General features: G+C 32.3%; 1 protein-coding gene across 1 annotated transcript; it reads right to left on the bottom strand.

Moving 5' to 3' along the window:
* Positions 1-6,590: 6,590 nt before the first annotated feature.
* On the bottom strand, positions 6,591-14,079 carry LOC131602345 (26S proteasome non-ATPase regulatory subunit 2 homolog A). The gene is made up of 25 exons (XM_058874430.1): positions 13,831-14,079; positions 13,611-13,711; positions 13,354-13,474; positions 13,209-13,268; positions 12,817-12,884; positions 12,613-12,655; positions 12,411-12,476; positions 12,254-12,292; positions 12,083-12,165; positions 11,019-11,133; positions 10,803-10,877; positions 10,417-10,575; positions 9,649-9,756; positions 9,445-9,549; positions 9,199-9,339; positions 9,009-9,113; positions 8,703-8,924; positions 8,361-8,474; positions 8,055-8,270; positions 7,818-7,877; positions 7,622-7,735; positions 7,456-7,541; positions 7,196-7,304; positions 6,947-7,125; positions 6,591-6,865 (listed from the first exon to the last, which is right to left on the bottom strand). The coding sequence occupies exons 1-25, from the start codon at positions 13,927-13,929 to the stop codon at positions 6,793-6,795; spliced, it is 2,661 nt and encodes an 886-aa protein (XP_058730413.1). The 5' UTR covers positions 13,930-14,079; the 3' UTR covers positions 6,591-6,792.
* Positions 14,080-17,292: the final 3,213 nt, after the last annotated feature.

Consider the following 17,292-nt stretch of genomic DNA (forward strand, 5'->3'; position numbering starts at 1 on the left):
TTGGAATCTACCGTGACATATATATATATACTGCCTCAGTACTTTATTTTATTATTATTACTTTTTAAAAAATTAGATTGCAATTTTTTTATCTATTTTTAATGCAATCTTACTTATTTTATTTTAATCGTAATCTTATTTTAATTTTAATCTATTCAATGTTGTTATGTTAACAAACTTCAACACAACCCTAATCAGAAATTTTATGTGGCATGTTTAGATAACACCTAACAATAATCTTATGTAACATTTTTAGAGCAATTCTAAATAAAAACATAATAATAACAATAATAATAATAATAATAATAATAATAATAATAATAATTTTATAATTTATTTAAAACCAAACTCATTCATATATTTAATATTTATATTTTTTTTCAAATTCTTCACCCACTCATCAATTATATATATATATATATATATATATATATATATATATATATATATATATATATATATATATATATATATATATATATATATATATATATATATATATATATATATATATATATATATATATATATATATATATATATATATATATATATATATATATGGAATGTATCTAGTGAGAAAGCCACTTTTTATGCGAGAGTGAGAGGATGTAATTTTAACCTTTGGATTAAAATGAAGGGTTAATACCTATTTTCACCCCTGCCATATAGGCGACATTTGAAAAACCCCCTGCAAAAAAAAAAAGTTGCAAGAATTCCCCTAACATTTGAAGATTCTCTCATTTTAAACCTTCGTCAGATCCAGTCATCCAAAAAGCTTACGTGGCATGTATTTTTTTTATTTTTTTAATGACGTGGATGCCCAGGTGGCTTTTTATTATGACGTGGATGCCCAGGTGGCTTTTTATTTTATTTATTTATTAATTTTAATGCCACATGTATTTTATATTATCTTTATTTTTGGTTAATATAAGATAACATGTTAAAAATTTGTTGGAAGTGGGAGTTGAACCCACTCCGTTGAACCCACTCCCTTCCACCATAAGCTGCGGCGCTTGACCACTAAGCTGCATGTTCCAAGTTGATATATGTTTACATTTAATTATTGTTATAGTATCCAACTTATTATTTGCATTTAATTAATAATTATATACAACTAATTATATACTAATTATATTAATTTCATTTAGTTTATATTTTCTAATTAATATTTATTTAATTTAATTTAACGTTTATGTTTAATTTAATTTAATTTATTTTTATTTAATTAATTTTTATTTTCTAACATACGTTTTAATTATTAAATAAAAATGTATTTAAATATTTTTTATTTAATATTTAAACTTATTAAACAAATACAATTAAAACGTATTAAATTCAATAAAATGTATTTAAATATTAAATAAAAACATACATTTTAATTATTAAATAAAAATGTATTTAAATATTTTTTATTTAATATTTAAACTTATTAAACAAATACAATTAAAACGTATTAAATTAAATAAAATGTATTTAAATATTAAATAAAAACATACATTTTAATTATTAAATAAAAATGTATTTAAATATTTTTTATTTAATATATATTAATTAAACTATATGTATTTAAATATTTTTTATATTAAATAAAAATATTTTTAATTTAACTATATTAATTAAACTAGTTTTAAATTAATTAATATGTATTAATATAATTAGTTTAGTTTATTTTTAATTTATTTAAATAGCTACAGTATTGGTTTAGTATATATATTATTATTATTATTATTTAACGTAAATATATTATTATTATATATAAAACATAAATATTTAACGTAAGTATATTATATATATATATATATATAAAACGTAAGTATAGTATATATATTATATATATATATATATATAACGTAAGTATTTAACGTAAATATAGTATATATATATATATATATATATATATATATATATATATATATATATATATATATATATATATATATATATATATATATATATATATATATATATATATAACGTAAGTATAGTATATATATTATATATATATATATATATATATATATATATATATATATATAACGTAAGTATAGATAAGAAGAATTAAAAGTAATATATAACAAGTTTAAATATCCAGCCTAGTGGTCAGGCGAAGCACAGCTTAAGTGGAAATGTGTGGGTTCAACTCCCACCCAAGTCAAATTTTTGGACATTAACATGCTTACTAAATTCTTGCAACTTTTTTTTTGCAGGGGGGTTTTTCAAATGTCGCCTATATGGCAGGGGTGAAAATAGGTATTAACCCTAAAATGAATGGCTAGGATTATAACATGGATTAAATGAATCACGTGACTTTTAATTTTGTTAATTCCTGTTTGAAAACTAATAGAGCTACACTTTCATCGTTAAACCAAACCCCAATTTTCAATTTTCTTCTTCTCTGAATCGAACGCATAAATTGAACTCAGTCCCAATTTTCAATCTTTTTCTCCCTTGAATCTAAAGCCGCAACTGAAACCAGCCCCAATTTTCCATTCTTCTTTCCATGAATTTTCTTCTCGAACTTTAAAATTCACTTTGCACTGATAATTAATTTTCGTCGCCGGTAAATGCTCAAACCGCTTCTGAAACTATAGTGTCGTTGTTGTAACGAGGAGAAAAACAAATTCGACAACGCATCACTGTTATTTCCTAGCTGAATCTTTTGTTTATATTTAATATTACTTTTAAATATATTTAAGGGTTAATACTACTTTACCCCCTACCATATAAGCGAGATTCGGTTTACCCCCCTCTAAAAAAAAAACTTATTGGACAAACCTTGCAAAATAAAGATTCTATCAATATTGACCCTGATCAGTTTTTTTGGCCAAGATTCTTAGAATCTTGCCTACGTGGCATTTTTGATAGTGCTGACTGTACAACACATAAGCAATGTGGCACAGTCAACACTGCCACGTGGAATTTATTTATTTTTTAATTTTTTTTTTTTGAAATTTTTTTTAAAATTAATATTTTTTTAAAAAAAAAAAATTTTTTTTTTAAATTAATATTTTTTTACGTTTTTAAAAAATATTTGACAGTACCTGCGGATTTACGTACGGATTTAAAAATATCTGCGGATTCACCAACGGATTTGACAATACCTGCGGATTTACCTACGAATTTGACAATACCTGGGGATTTACCTGCGAATTTACCTGCGGATTTACCTGCAAATTTACCTGCGAATTTGACAATACCTGCGGATTTACCTACGAATTTGACAATACCTGCGGATTTACCTACGGATTTAAAAATACCTGCGGATTTACCTACGGATTTGACAATACCTGCGGATTTAACTACGAATTTAAAATTACCTGCGGATTTACCTTTAAAAATACATGCAGATTTACCTGCGAATTTGACAATACCTGTGGATTTACCTACGAATTTGAAAATACCTGCGAATTTATATATAATAAAAATAAATTTTAAAAATAATTAAAAAAACAGTAAAACAATTTTGGAAAAAAATTTTTAAAAAAATTAATAAAAACGTAAATTTTTTTTAATTTTTCTAATTTTTTATAATTCTTTTTCAATTTTTTTATAATTTATATATAATAAAAACGTAAAAAAAATATTAATTTTTTTTTAAAAAAAAAATCAACAAAATTAATAAAAAAAATTTAGAAAAATATTAAATTTTTATTAAAAAAAAAATTTAGAAAAATATTAAATTTTTATTAAAAAAAAAATTAATAAAAAAATTTTTCAAAAAAAAAAATTAAAAAAATAAATAAATTCCACGTGGCAGTGCTGACTGTGCCACATAAGCAATGTGCTGTACAGTCAGCACTACCAAAAATGCCACGTAGGCAAGATTCTAAGAATCTTGGCCAAAAAAACTGATCAGGGTCAAATTTGATGGAATCTTTATTTTGCAAGGTTTGTCCAATAAGTTTTTTTTTTAGAGGGGGGTAAACCGAATCTCGCTTATATGGCAGGGGGTAAAGTAGTATTAACCCTATATTTAAACAAATGATAATATATATATATATATATTATTAATATAAAAATTCTAATCAAACTCGAGCAACACATGGCAATAGATCTAGTATATATAAATTCAAGGTTGACATGATGGCAACTTTAACTATGTATCCTTATGATAGAAACTCTTAACAAAATCTTAATTATAGTATTTATTAAATTAACCCTGTATAAATAATAAAAAAAAATGTATTAATAATAATAAAAGAAAATAATAATAATAATAATAATAATAATAATAATAATAATAATATCCAACTACCAATATTATAAAAATCATAACTATTTATCAAAATTATAATTATAATTATTAGTTATTCAATGACCACTATAATAAAAATTATAATTATAATTATGAGCATTTGTCTATCCACCAAAACTTTCTCAAATGGTACCAAAATTTTAATATTTAGATAAAACATTTGACACTTATCAAGTTATCAACATATTTAACATAATATCAAGTAATGTTATTCTTACACCCAACACTTATCACTTGGACGACACCTTTTTAAGGCACTTACTTCTCCTCTTTCCATTTTACTTTGAAATAAGAGAACGATTTGTTTCTTTAAACAAAACTTGATTGATTTTCTCTATCTTTGTTAACTCATCTTTGGCATAAAATTGTGGAGAAATTTTAGACAATACTCTATGCAAAGTAAAATGAGATAATGGATCAAATTCCTTCTTCATCGTTTCCAATTTTTTCATATATGCATTGATCTTCTCAATAGCCATAGATCTCTTTTTCATCAAGACTTCTTCTGAATTTTGTAACAATGCACTTTTCTTCTCTATAGCCATTGTTTTTTTTCTCTCTCAATAATGTGTGGTTATGTTGATCAAGTGTTGTGATTCTAAGTGTTTATGATGTATGTATTTATAATATTGGTGAAGATTGAAAATTAAAAACAAAATAATATTAATATCTTATCACATATCCATATTCCCTACGAAATTTGTTACAAAATTTTAAAAAGATTTGATATTTGATATTTAAATTTCGATCAATCAGCTGTAATAAATTTGTTTTTAATTTTATTTTAAAATAAGAATGTATCACAAGTAGAGTTAAACTTAAAATAAGGATAATTTGTTTACTTCAATTTTAGTTGGATAATATTTATACCTCCTTTATTATAGGCCAAACTTTTTAGAACATAAAAACAGATTTATTTTCAACCAACGTGTGAGGTATATTTTAATTACTGTTCGTGCTTTTATTTTGGTAAAAACGGTTGGTTGTTTTTGATATAAACATAACTTTTTTTTTATTAAATATAGATCTCTTTTACTTCCATTCCATTGTTTAACTTTTCATTACTTTAAATTTTATCAAACTCCAAAATAAAATATTAGTCATGATTACCTATTATGTATACAAATTGTTTTAAATAAATTTTATATTTAACTAATAATTTTTATTTTTATATCATATTTAACATTTGATATATATATATATATATATATATATATATATATATATATATATATATATATATATATATATATATATATATATATATATATATATATATATATATATATATATATATATATATGATATATATATTACATATCATATGAGAATGTCATTTTTATATTCTATGAGAATGTGAGAATAAATTGAACCATTGGATTTTAAAATAAATGGTGGAGATTATGGGTGAATTTTTTTTCTCTCCTCCATTTTGAAATAAATGATATAGGAGAGGGAAAAAAATGATCCACCCATAATCTCCACCATTTATATTAAAATCCAATTGTTCAGATTCATTCTCACAATCTATATATATATATATATACATATATATATATGTGTGTGTGTAAGTCTTCACCACTCAACAATATTTTTTCTTAATTTAACTATCTCCCTCTTTAAGTAAGAAAAACATAATACCATAATTATACTAAAGATATATATTTAACAAAACTAGCATCCCTTCCGAAAACTTACATGTTTTTTTTTTCAAGACTAACCTTATATGAAGTACTTTTAACATTGATTATAAGAATGACATATTTTGAGAATTTATACTATGTTAAAACTATGAAAATATGACTTGGAAGAATGAAGATTTTGAAAAGATCTAAAGTTTTATTTTAGATAGTACTTTCAACATCTCCCTCCTCATTTTTTGAGCCATCCCTAAGTAAGGGAGAGATAATATCATAATAATACTATGAAATGAATTTAATAAAACCATCCTCCTTTCCGAAAACTTACAAATATCTAAATATTTGAAATTCAAATATGGTTCCGTTTTTTGATTCCATAATTGTCTCTCATGTCAAAAGTTTTAGAGAGCTTCAAAAAGAAGAAAATAAAATTCAATTCTAAATAAATTCTCTACAAAATTATTTAGGATCATGCTAACATGTGAATTTAGGGCACATGTTAAGGATTCTATAAATATAAAAAGTTTCATATAAATAAATGCAATAAAGTTATATTTAAAGTTTCGATACCCTAAATGCACGCATTTCAAGAAAAAAAATCTATAAATATTTCATTAACTGGTGTCCTTGGGACACATGTTAGCTTTTCCCAATAATTAAATTTACGAATAAAATCTAATCACATTGCCTGCATACTTAATAAACTATCTTTCAAATTAATCAGCACCGCAAAATAATGCATCATCAAATACACGTTAGAAAAATGCTCATAAATTGGCAGATTAAAGAGAGAATAATTTAAAATGATTCCTTTTACATTTTAACTATTTCAAAAGTAAGATAACTAAGCACTGTTCACACACCAAAAGAAATGAGAAAAACATCATTAAGGTCCTCACTCTTCCCTATAATCTGGATTGTCCTTCAATATTACAAAACCTTCAAGAATTGGTGATAGGGGAATATATCTGCAGAAAAAACAACTGTTAGTATGACAGAGACAAGAAAGCTCATTTTCAAAGTTTACATGGCAGTAGTAGTAGAATTACTTTTCTGTGGCTAGCTCTGCCCTATCCCCAGCAGCCAGGAGAACAGGGGTAGAATGGGTCTGAAATCCAGTGATCGTCTTAGGACGACCTGCCTGTCCAACAACGTCCACAGCTTGACCAACTCGGACAGGTACTGATAGAGGCTTTAAGTTCTCATCCACAGTCAACAACATCCTTGGCTGTTGCAACAGAGTATAATTAAAACCAGTTTCAATGGGGGAAAAGAGAAGAAATGAGACTCATACAAACCTGCATTGCCAAAACGAGGAAGTAGAGAACGTAGTGATATTTTCCCAACACAATAGCTTTCATATCGAGGCAAGCATGTAACATAGTAATTAGGCCGGCAAGTGCTGTCCTGTAAAAATTTAAAGGGAAGTAATGTCAAGTAGAATTATCACAATGAACCAATGTCATTTGAAGTCACCAACTCAAATTAGCTTGCTATATGACAATAAAAAGATTCAGTCAAGAGACAACAGAAGATGGGAAAATAAGAATTTACTTACGGTGACAATAAGGCCCGGTCAGAATGATAAGGATTAAGTGTAAGGAGTCCCTTTCCCAAATGTACAAGACCTTGGGCAATTCGCACCTGTAGGGCAGAAAAGAAAATCAGAGATCATTGAAACAACCGGAATTAAAAAATAAGAACAGCTTATAGATGAAACATACACAAAATAGAAGGCTGGTATCCTTGTAGTAATAGCTTGAAAGATTGCGTAGCATGCCAGCAATCCGAGCATTGTTTGTTCCAGCGCCTATTAGACCCAAGGAGATAACAGCTGCCTGTAGCATACAAAAAAATTTATTACAAAAAATAAAAATCATATCATAGACAGCAATGATTTAAGAGGCTCTACCATCTTACCATTGCTACTTCTGAATCAGTATCATGGCTAAGTCTGCTCAAGGTATCCATAACATTGACCTGTGACAATCAATTAAAGAGTTGGCAATCAGCAAAGTAAACAAACACGAAATCTTGCTTGAGATTGCAACAGATGTTTACCATCTGTCGTCTTTTCAGAACAAGGTCATAATGTGTTCTATACTGATAAATAACAATACCAGGGTGATACTAAGCAGGGAGGCAAATCTATTTTACCTTTGGGTTTGATATGCAGAGCAGACCAAGTGCCAGAGGAACTGCTCGGCGAATATTCTGCTCTCCATACTGTAGAAGATGTTCTAACGATCGAATAGCCATCTCAACACCTAATTCTTCAGCCATTGCTACCATAGCAATTCCAAGAACTGCAGGACCTTGGTGCATTTCACCTTTGTCAAGATGTTGTGAACAATGACCCAAAAGATTTTGCACCTGCGTGAAATAAGCACCGGCAATTATAAGCATTAAAGGCTGCAGCAGAAATCTTTTCATTTAAAGGTTAAGTATATTATAAGAGTGTACCTTGAGAACATTCCCAGTTCCAGCATAGGCACATGACAGTAGTGTCATGTCACAATACTTTCTAATTTTTTCATTAAAAGTCTTTGAAACTTCAGCTGTTGCCTCCACGCTTTCCTGTTGTAATAGAGCACATTATGGAGTAAATATTACACGAGTGACTTTGACCCAACCTAATAGGAAAACCCCTCCTAACTATTCAATGTTTTCAGAAACTAAAGATCCAACTTTGATTTGGACCTTGCATGGTGGGAGTTTTGTAGAATCAAGGTTGTCTTTTTAATTAACTGAAAAAAACAAAAGGACAACAAAAGAGGCAATTGAAACTGCCAATCAGGTAAATACCTGCTTCCCAAGATAAAGAAGACCAAGGCCAAGTGGTAGTAGTCGTGTAAGGGGCTCTCCCAACTCTGATTCACTCCGGTCCATCAACGTAAATATTATTGCTTGAGCAACTTCCTCATTGCAAGAACCCACGTAGATCAAGCCCAATGCAATTGCCGTGAAAGCAATCACATCAAGTGAAGCTTTAGGATCACTCAGAATAGGTGCCAACTTGTATCGTAACTGAGAGAAGCAATCAGTCAAATTATAATCTCAAATAAAAAGCCACAAGCATCTCAACTAGTATTACTGAAAGAAACTACTCACCTGCTCATTCTGGGAACCTGCATATGCAATTCCTAATCCCATAATTGCACCAATTCTGGTTGAACTATCTTCTTTATCTATATAATCACCAAGGAGTGCCATTGCCTGCAAAGGAATCAAATAAGGTCAAATACAGAAAATTAAGATATACATATCATACCGAGGAAAGGAATAAATATGAGGAGCTCACAGGGTCACAGTCATTCTTGATACTACAATTGACAATTCCAACTCCCAGTAATGCACCAGCAATGACATGGTTATCATTACTATGGAAGTATTTGTCAAGTTGTGCAAGTCCAGAGTCAACATCCCAGAGTAAAATCATACCCTGTTATAAAACAAGGGATAATATTATAAGTATAGAAAATCATATTAATATGATCCATAAATTATAAATTAAAAGAATAATGATGATTCGGTAAGAAACTCATACCAGACTTGCTGCAGCACTAGTCTTCCCGTGTTCCTTGTTTTTGAAAAGCCAATTTCCAGAAGAACCACTACTTGAAGAATCGGATGCAACAGTCATTAACTTATCCTGGACAACAATAATGGAATGGAAGGACAACATAAATACTAATATTGAATCACAACATATACATCTAAAATTATCTTGAAATATAAAGGTTCAATGTACCTGACCAAACCCAGCATTAACAAATGCATTAACAAAAGTAGCAGCAAGGTTCTGTCTGGCTGAGTCAACACTCGCACCAGCACTTGCACGTCCATCAAGCAAATGTGCCTAGGAGAAAACAAATCAGAATAAAACGTGAGGTAACAGAAAATCAACAATGTGACACACTACTACAACAACACTAATTTAGGCCAAAAAATTTTAATTTATGGATTCTCATAATAACTAAATAATTTTTTAACCAAAAAAAAAGAAAACATTTTGGCCTAAGCAAATGGGTTAAAATTCAACAAACACATAACAAATCAGAGTCAACTGGGTCTTCAATCACATGCAATTTTCAATAGAAAACTCTAAGAAATGACATACGGCCATATGCAATCCGCAAAAGCAATACATGCATACCAAATAAAAAAAACACGGTTCACTTATCTATCCTTTTGCCAAACAAAATTGTCTTAGCACTCCGGTTTGCAGGGGAAAAAGAACTCTAGTAATTCAGTGTTCATTGGTAGGTAAGTAAATTCTGGCCAATAATTGTTCTAGACAAGGATCAAACCTGGGTACTCACTATCAATTCAATCTCAACAGAAACTCGTTAAGTATATACTTGAATTCAACCACTAGGTTTCCTTTCATCTGAACCATATTTGAATTAATAAAAACTTAAATCTCAGAGCATTGGATGTAAAAACTTCACATGAACAGGGAGTCATATTTAGTCAAGTGTTCATTGCAGTAAAAGTAAATTTAACATCACAAACACACCTTGTATATATCTTCAGGGGACTTGGGCTCCATGACTTCAATATCACGAGCAAGAGTTAGATATCCTTCACTTAGCTTAGAATTGTTTATGATATCTTGCAATACTTCTCGGTCTTCGTCATCATTAACCATTTCCTCATCAAGCTCAAAAGTGATTCCCTGAATGCATCACTAAAACCGTCAAAAAAGAGTCCCCAATATAATTTAGAATGGAATTTTCAGTCTCAGACATCCTTTAGCTTTGCCATTGCCAACATACAGCTAGAGTTGAGCATATTAATTACTTGTAAAAAAACTGACATGCAACAGTTACATATAACATCACAGGCAAGGAAATTTCAGTTAAAAAATGTACACCAAATACTAACACAGAATCCAGGACTTACATGGCGTGCAAGTATGTAACAAAATTGCTTCTTTCGCAGAACATCCTCACAAGAGGTGAACACCTGCCTCACATACTGTTAACACAGCAACTAGTTAGTTTCAAACCACAACTGCTTTAAAGGAACACATTTTAGAAATCAGTTCTTTACAGTACATCGATAATCCATATAGAGAAAATCAATCACAACAAGAGTCAAAGAATTCCAGTGTCACACCTGCAGGTTATCCAGGAACAATGCGATTTGGAGTGCATTTGGATATTCTTCAAATTTTAGATAGATTAAATATGCAATGTCTAAAACTAGCATATCATCTGGTCCAGGAAGATACCTGTAAAATTAATAAAAAATTGCTAATCCGTCAGTCATTTAACCCAAAAAAAATAAACATGTACAAGACCTCGTTGTCATGCAAATTGATGCTTACAACTCAATAGATCCAGAGCCAAGCCAATGGCTATATATCAAACAGAACTTTAAACTATTCTCCCCAGTTGCAAGCGAAACTCCATCTAATAAACCTTTAGTAACATATAACAACCGCTTTTTAAATGCTTTCCAAACAAAATTAATTATCTTCATATCCAAGGCAATGGCTACAGAAACATGTCATTTTGGTCTATTCTGTCACATGAACAAATAACTTCCAATCCTTAGTGTTATTATGTCGGAAAATACCTTATCATCATACCATTTGTATCTGAGTGTCATGAATTATCTCATAGAATAGAATTAGGTTTTATTACTGGTTATCATATTGATTAATTTCCCTATTCAACTAGGATTAGGAGTTATGTACCCCTACAATAGGGATTAGTGCTTAACCTTTTAGCACCAGCAGATCATCATCACTGCCTTAATCATATCTTGAAATCTCCATTCTTTCTCTCATCTAAAACTCTGACTTCGACAGTTGGACTTGGTATTCTAACAGACATGGCCAGAACAGTATTAAATGGCCCAAGTGTCAGTAAAGCTAACAATATTTCTCATTTTTTAAGCACCATATCACTTTATCACTTTGATGTGTCCAGGATGATAACCAATGACATCACTTACCAATTAAATTAAGACAATTCAAAAAATTATAGATATTGACATAGAATTCGATAGATATGAGGGAAACCAAAGAAACGGGTGTTCGAGTTTGTGAAACAAAAAATCTTGGAACCACAAGACACAGAAGTTGAACCTTTATGACAAACCATTGTTTTCTCTTTCTTCATAACTGTTCTGAAGTAAATTGATTCTCTTAAAATATAACATGAGGTCGGACTTACCTAGCTGAACTTGTGAGATACAGGCAAGTCCTTCTAAAATTTGTTTTGTCAACATGCTCGATCAACATATCTAGGTCTTCAACCTAACAATAAACATTGATTACATGAAAATGTCATTCAGTTTACTATCTGAATAGATCTGGAAAACCAAAAAAGGATGTGAGATTTTACCTCCATCAAAAGATCAACAGCTTCTGGTTCAGCATTATGCTGCAAAAATTAAAATTGGTCAAAAAACAATTATTAGCAATCATCATATAACACATCTTGGTGAGTCAATATTACATATATTAACATTATTAAGTAAAATGAATGCTATAGATCATACCTTCATGTGAAAAGCAACTATCTGCTGTACAAGTTCCATGAGATCATCAATTGGGGCCTCTTCACTCTGTCAAAGCAAAATTAGAAATCAATCACTTATATGCATAACACAGAACTAAATTTGCAATTGTTAACATTACTAAAAAAAACAAGTAACGAAAAATGCTGCAGTGAAGGCATGTAAGTTAGCTTAGATGCCTAACCTGTCGTTTTGCATATTCCTGGGCAATTTCTCCAGCCAAATTCCTGACATCAAAAGAAAACATAAGATTTAGATTGATGATATAATCAACTCTTTTTCAGTCAAAACTCTGTCACCAAAACTTAATTAGTTATCAATTGTTTATAGCGGAAGTTCATCTTCAACAGTATAAAGTAGACACAAAGAAGAATAAAATAATTCTCACCTAACATATTCGTGTCCCCATGAACCAATATCGCCCTCTGAACCTAGCAATCTGTATTTGAGACTTTCCTGGCAGATTCAATGGAAACAGTCAATATAACAGCTAGATGAAAACTGTTGTTAATGGTTTCAAAGGAAGAAGATTGTGTACCAGAAGAACCCAGTGGAAAGTTAAGGTTTAAAGAAGGGGGAGATAGAAAGTAAAAAAAGAAAAATGTAATATGGGCGATGCAATGGGAAAGGGAAAGAAGAGAATATGTAGGAAATCGGACTAAGGGAAAATCAGAACTGAGTATTAAAATATGTCTTTATGAAGGTACACCCCCCAAACTTGAATAATATTAAAGCAATAACCCAAAAACACTAATTAGTTTCTAAATACAGCAAACTCACTCTTTCTCCTTCTGCAGACATTGTAAGGGCCAAAACTGATAATATGTCTGCCAAGTACTTCTGCAATAAGGAAATAAAAACCAGTCAGGCAACATAATACCATACTTACTCCAAAATCATTCCTAAAACACACAACTAGCAATACCTTCAACTCTGATTCCGCCATAGTTTCATAATATGCCTTAAGAGTGCCATAATGGGGACGCAAAAACTTCAGTGGCTTGGGAACTGAGGTCATGGAGCTAGTGGAAGTACGAATTTCTTGTCTACAATACAAAACCACAGATTTCAATCTCAATACACAAATGCACAATTTAATAGAAATAAGTCAATTCCCACTCGAATCAAAATTTTTTCACTTAATCACTTAAAGTAAACCCTCAACTATAAAATTAGGTTTACCTCATGCTCTCAAGAGCAACCTTCTGTAAACCAGGCTCGGAATCCTGAACCCTCTCAACATACAACTCGAGTTGTTGCTTCAAAGCCAAATCCTCATCTGACTGCACGGATTACCACAAACAATCGAATTTGTTTTACTCAATAGAGCTTAATAGACACGCGAACCGTAAACTGAGTAATGGAACAACAACAAAATTCGAATCCAGGCTGTTCGACTTACCAGATCTTCACTCTCGATCTTCTTCTTAGCCGCTGCTTCGTCTTTGGCAGTTCCACTGGTGCTGGCGCCGGTACCGGCACGGTTAGCATCGGGAGCCATCGGAGAAGGAGGAGTGGGAAACCCTAAATTGGAGTTGACGTGAAATTAGAAGGAGGATGAACTACGAAATAGAAGTAGTGAAAATCTCGCGAATTGAGTTTCGGTGGTGAATGCTAAAGTGAAAAATCGTGGGACCTTGAAGAATTTAGAAGAGGGAGGTTTCTTGTTGCCGAGGATTTGCTTTGTTTCGATGGGCCGCGATTTATAAATAAGGCCCAATAGCTTGGTTCTTGGGAGAATTAAACTTACCACCACCGAAATTATACTTGGCATCCTCCAAAATGTATGAACTGACCTAAATGTCCAAAATCAATTCATGACCACATTTTAAGAAATTTATGCCAACATCGGATATTCAAATTTTTGGGAGATATCGGAAATTTGACGTGCATACCGAAAATTTGGCGAAAACAAGTAACTTTACGTAGATTTTGTGGAATTTCGGTATTTTCTACCGGAAATTGTGGAAGTTCCGGTATTTTCTACCGGAAATTTTAAAATATCTTGTATTTTCTTCCGGAAATTTTAAAATATCTTGTATTTTGTACCGGAAATTTCACAATTTTTGGTATCCTTATAAAGTTATAAAAATATCGGCAATTTTGAAATTTTCGAAACAGATTCTCATTCCGGAAATTTTGAAATTTCACGTAATTCTATTTTTTTTAAATGCTATTTTTCTTATATTTTTAACTTTTTCAATAAGGACTAGAGGCACATATGGTACTTTTGCGGGTCAGGCCATTGATAGAGCCGACGCTCTTGCTCGCGCGGCTGTTGATGAGGTTGGTACCTCAGTGTTACGTGTTGGATGTGTTCCTTCGACCGGTTCTAACTGGAATTGGAGGCCTGAGCAGGCGGGGAGGGGGGTCTGCGCACTTCGCCGCCGGGGTGGTAGAGCGTCCACTGTTGTGGACGAGTAGGTGGTTCAGGATGAGGTTGATGAGGCGGTGGTGCCCGTTGTTGAGGAGCCGGTGCCTGTTGTTGAGGAGTCGATGACTGTTGTTCGGGAGTCGATGCTTGTCGCCGAGGAGCTAGTGGATGTGGTTGAGGAGGGGGTTGTTGAGGAGAGGGGGTGCATCTACGGAGCCATCAATACATACCTATGAAGCTTTTCCAAGAGGAACTTCTGACATGTCTGTTTTAACAGGATTGACCATGTCGCTTATAGGATATGGGAGGGCGAGGTATGTAACAAATTATGCAATTTAATTTATATTACTTTGTTTTAGTTGTATTTTTTTGTTAAAGGAGCGTCCAGTGCTGAAGCTCGCTTCTCGCGGGTCGAAGTTGAAGAACTTCCCCGAGAGACCGATGCTTGAGTAGGTGGCGAGGATAGCTCGGGACTTCCATCTGATGGACTTTACTGAATTCTCCCTGATGATGTTGACTGACCCTCTATTATCAGATTTTGTTGAGAGGTGGCACCCAGAGACATCATCTTTCCATCTTCCATTCGGGGAGATGGCGGTGACTTTGGATGATGTGGATTCCTTGTTTCACCTTCCGATCGCTTGTACGTTTTTTACACCTGTTCATAAGGACCAGGCGACGGCGGTGCGCATGGTGATGGATGATTTTGAGATTGATGAGGTGGTTGTCCTTACTGAGTTTGGTGATACTCACAACTTTCACCTTTGGATGTCTTGGTTGAGGAAGATTTATCAACAGTTTGCCGATGCAGGGAGGTACCAGGCTGCCGCTAGGGGTACATGTTACATCTAGTAGCATGTACTCTCTTTGAAGACAAGTTTGAAGTATATATTTATGTCCTCTATCTTTTTCTGTTCAACAACCTTGAGACCCCATGTTGGGCATGGGGAGTGGCGGCATTGACGATGTTGTACACGACGCTTGATGTTGCATCTCGTCCTGACACCAGACAGCTTGCTGGTTACCTGAGCTGGTTACATGTATATTTTATTACATGGTTTTTTGTGTTTTATTAAAATTTACGTGGGCCTGATTATTTTTATTTATGTAGTGTTAGATCTACGACCACTTCCCTCACATCTGTGAGCGAAAGATCCAGCGTTATGCGGCTGCTGACCCATGTGCGAGGAGGTGGAAGGCCAGAAAGACCAATCCAGGAGGATTGATAGAGTACATACGGAGGTTGGATGCTCTAACGCTAGATGATGTCATCTGGACACCTTATACAGCTCACTGCGCACATTGTCCTTTTGGGGTATCTTCCTTATATTCAGGGTAAGTCGGATGGGAGAGTCATGTGGCTAGACACTTGCCTGAAAGGTGTCTATGCCAGTATGCTTATATACAAGGCATCCCACGACCGGTCATAGAGACTCCGGCTGGTGGCATTGATCGCTAGTTTTAGAGTCACATCCTCAGCTCCCCCCGTGAGATCATGGATACAGCCGTTGCGGTTCAGCAACCTGGGCAGTGTCAGGATGGTTACCTGGAGTGGTTCGTCATTGTCTCATACCCTAGGGTCACGCCATCTGCGGCAACATCTGATGTTCTAGGGCCTTTAGCTACCAGAGTTTCTTCCGATCCACCGCCACCTCCACCTCCCAAAGGTGACCAGGATGAAGGATAGAAAAACACTTAGAAATGGGGGGTTTGAATAAGTGTAGCTTTAAAACTTGTAAGATAAAAACAATTTGCACAATGATTTTTATCCTGGTTCGTTGTTAACTAAACTACTCCAGTCCACCCCCTTGGAGTGATTTACCTCACCTGAGGATTTAATTCACTAATCACACAAGATTACAATGGTTTTCCACTTAGACAACGTCTAAGTCTTCTAGAATATATTGATCACAACCTGATCACTCTAGGAACAAACTGCTTAGATAACCTCTAAGACTTTCTAGAATATACTGATCAACAACCTGAGCACTCTAGTTCTTACAACTTAATGTAAACTAGTTCTTTTAAGAGTTACAAATGCTTCTTAATAAGCTATTATCACAACTGTGATTTTCTCTTAAGTTTAAGCTTAATCTCACTAATATATTACAACAGCAATGTAGTGAGGTTGAAGATGAAGTTTGAGAGCTTTTTGAATTTGACAGCATTTTTTATATTTGCGCAAGTGTTGTATTCAGCTTCTCATCAGAACTTCAATATATAGGCGTTTGAGACGATGACCGTTGGGAGCATTTAATGCTTTGCGTAATCCGTACAACATTGCATTTAATGTTTCACTCTTTTGTCAACTACCTCGAGCCTTGCTTGCCTTTAATAGGTTCTAACGTTCCTTTTGTCAGTCAGCGTAGCCTGCCATCTTGTACTTGCTTCTGATCTGATGTTTGTGTAAACAACGTTTGAATATCATCAGAGTCAAACAGCTTGGTGCAGAGCATCTTCTTGTCTTCTGACCTTGAAGTGCTTCTTAGC

The sequence above is a fragment of the Vicia villosa genome, linkage group LG5, assembly GCF_029867415.1.
Source record: "Vicia villosa cultivar HV-30 ecotype Madison, WI linkage group LG5, Vvil1.0, whole genome shotgun sequence".
Taxonomy (NCBI): Eukaryota; Viridiplantae; Streptophyta; class Magnoliopsida; order Fabales; family Fabaceae; genus Vicia; species Vicia villosa.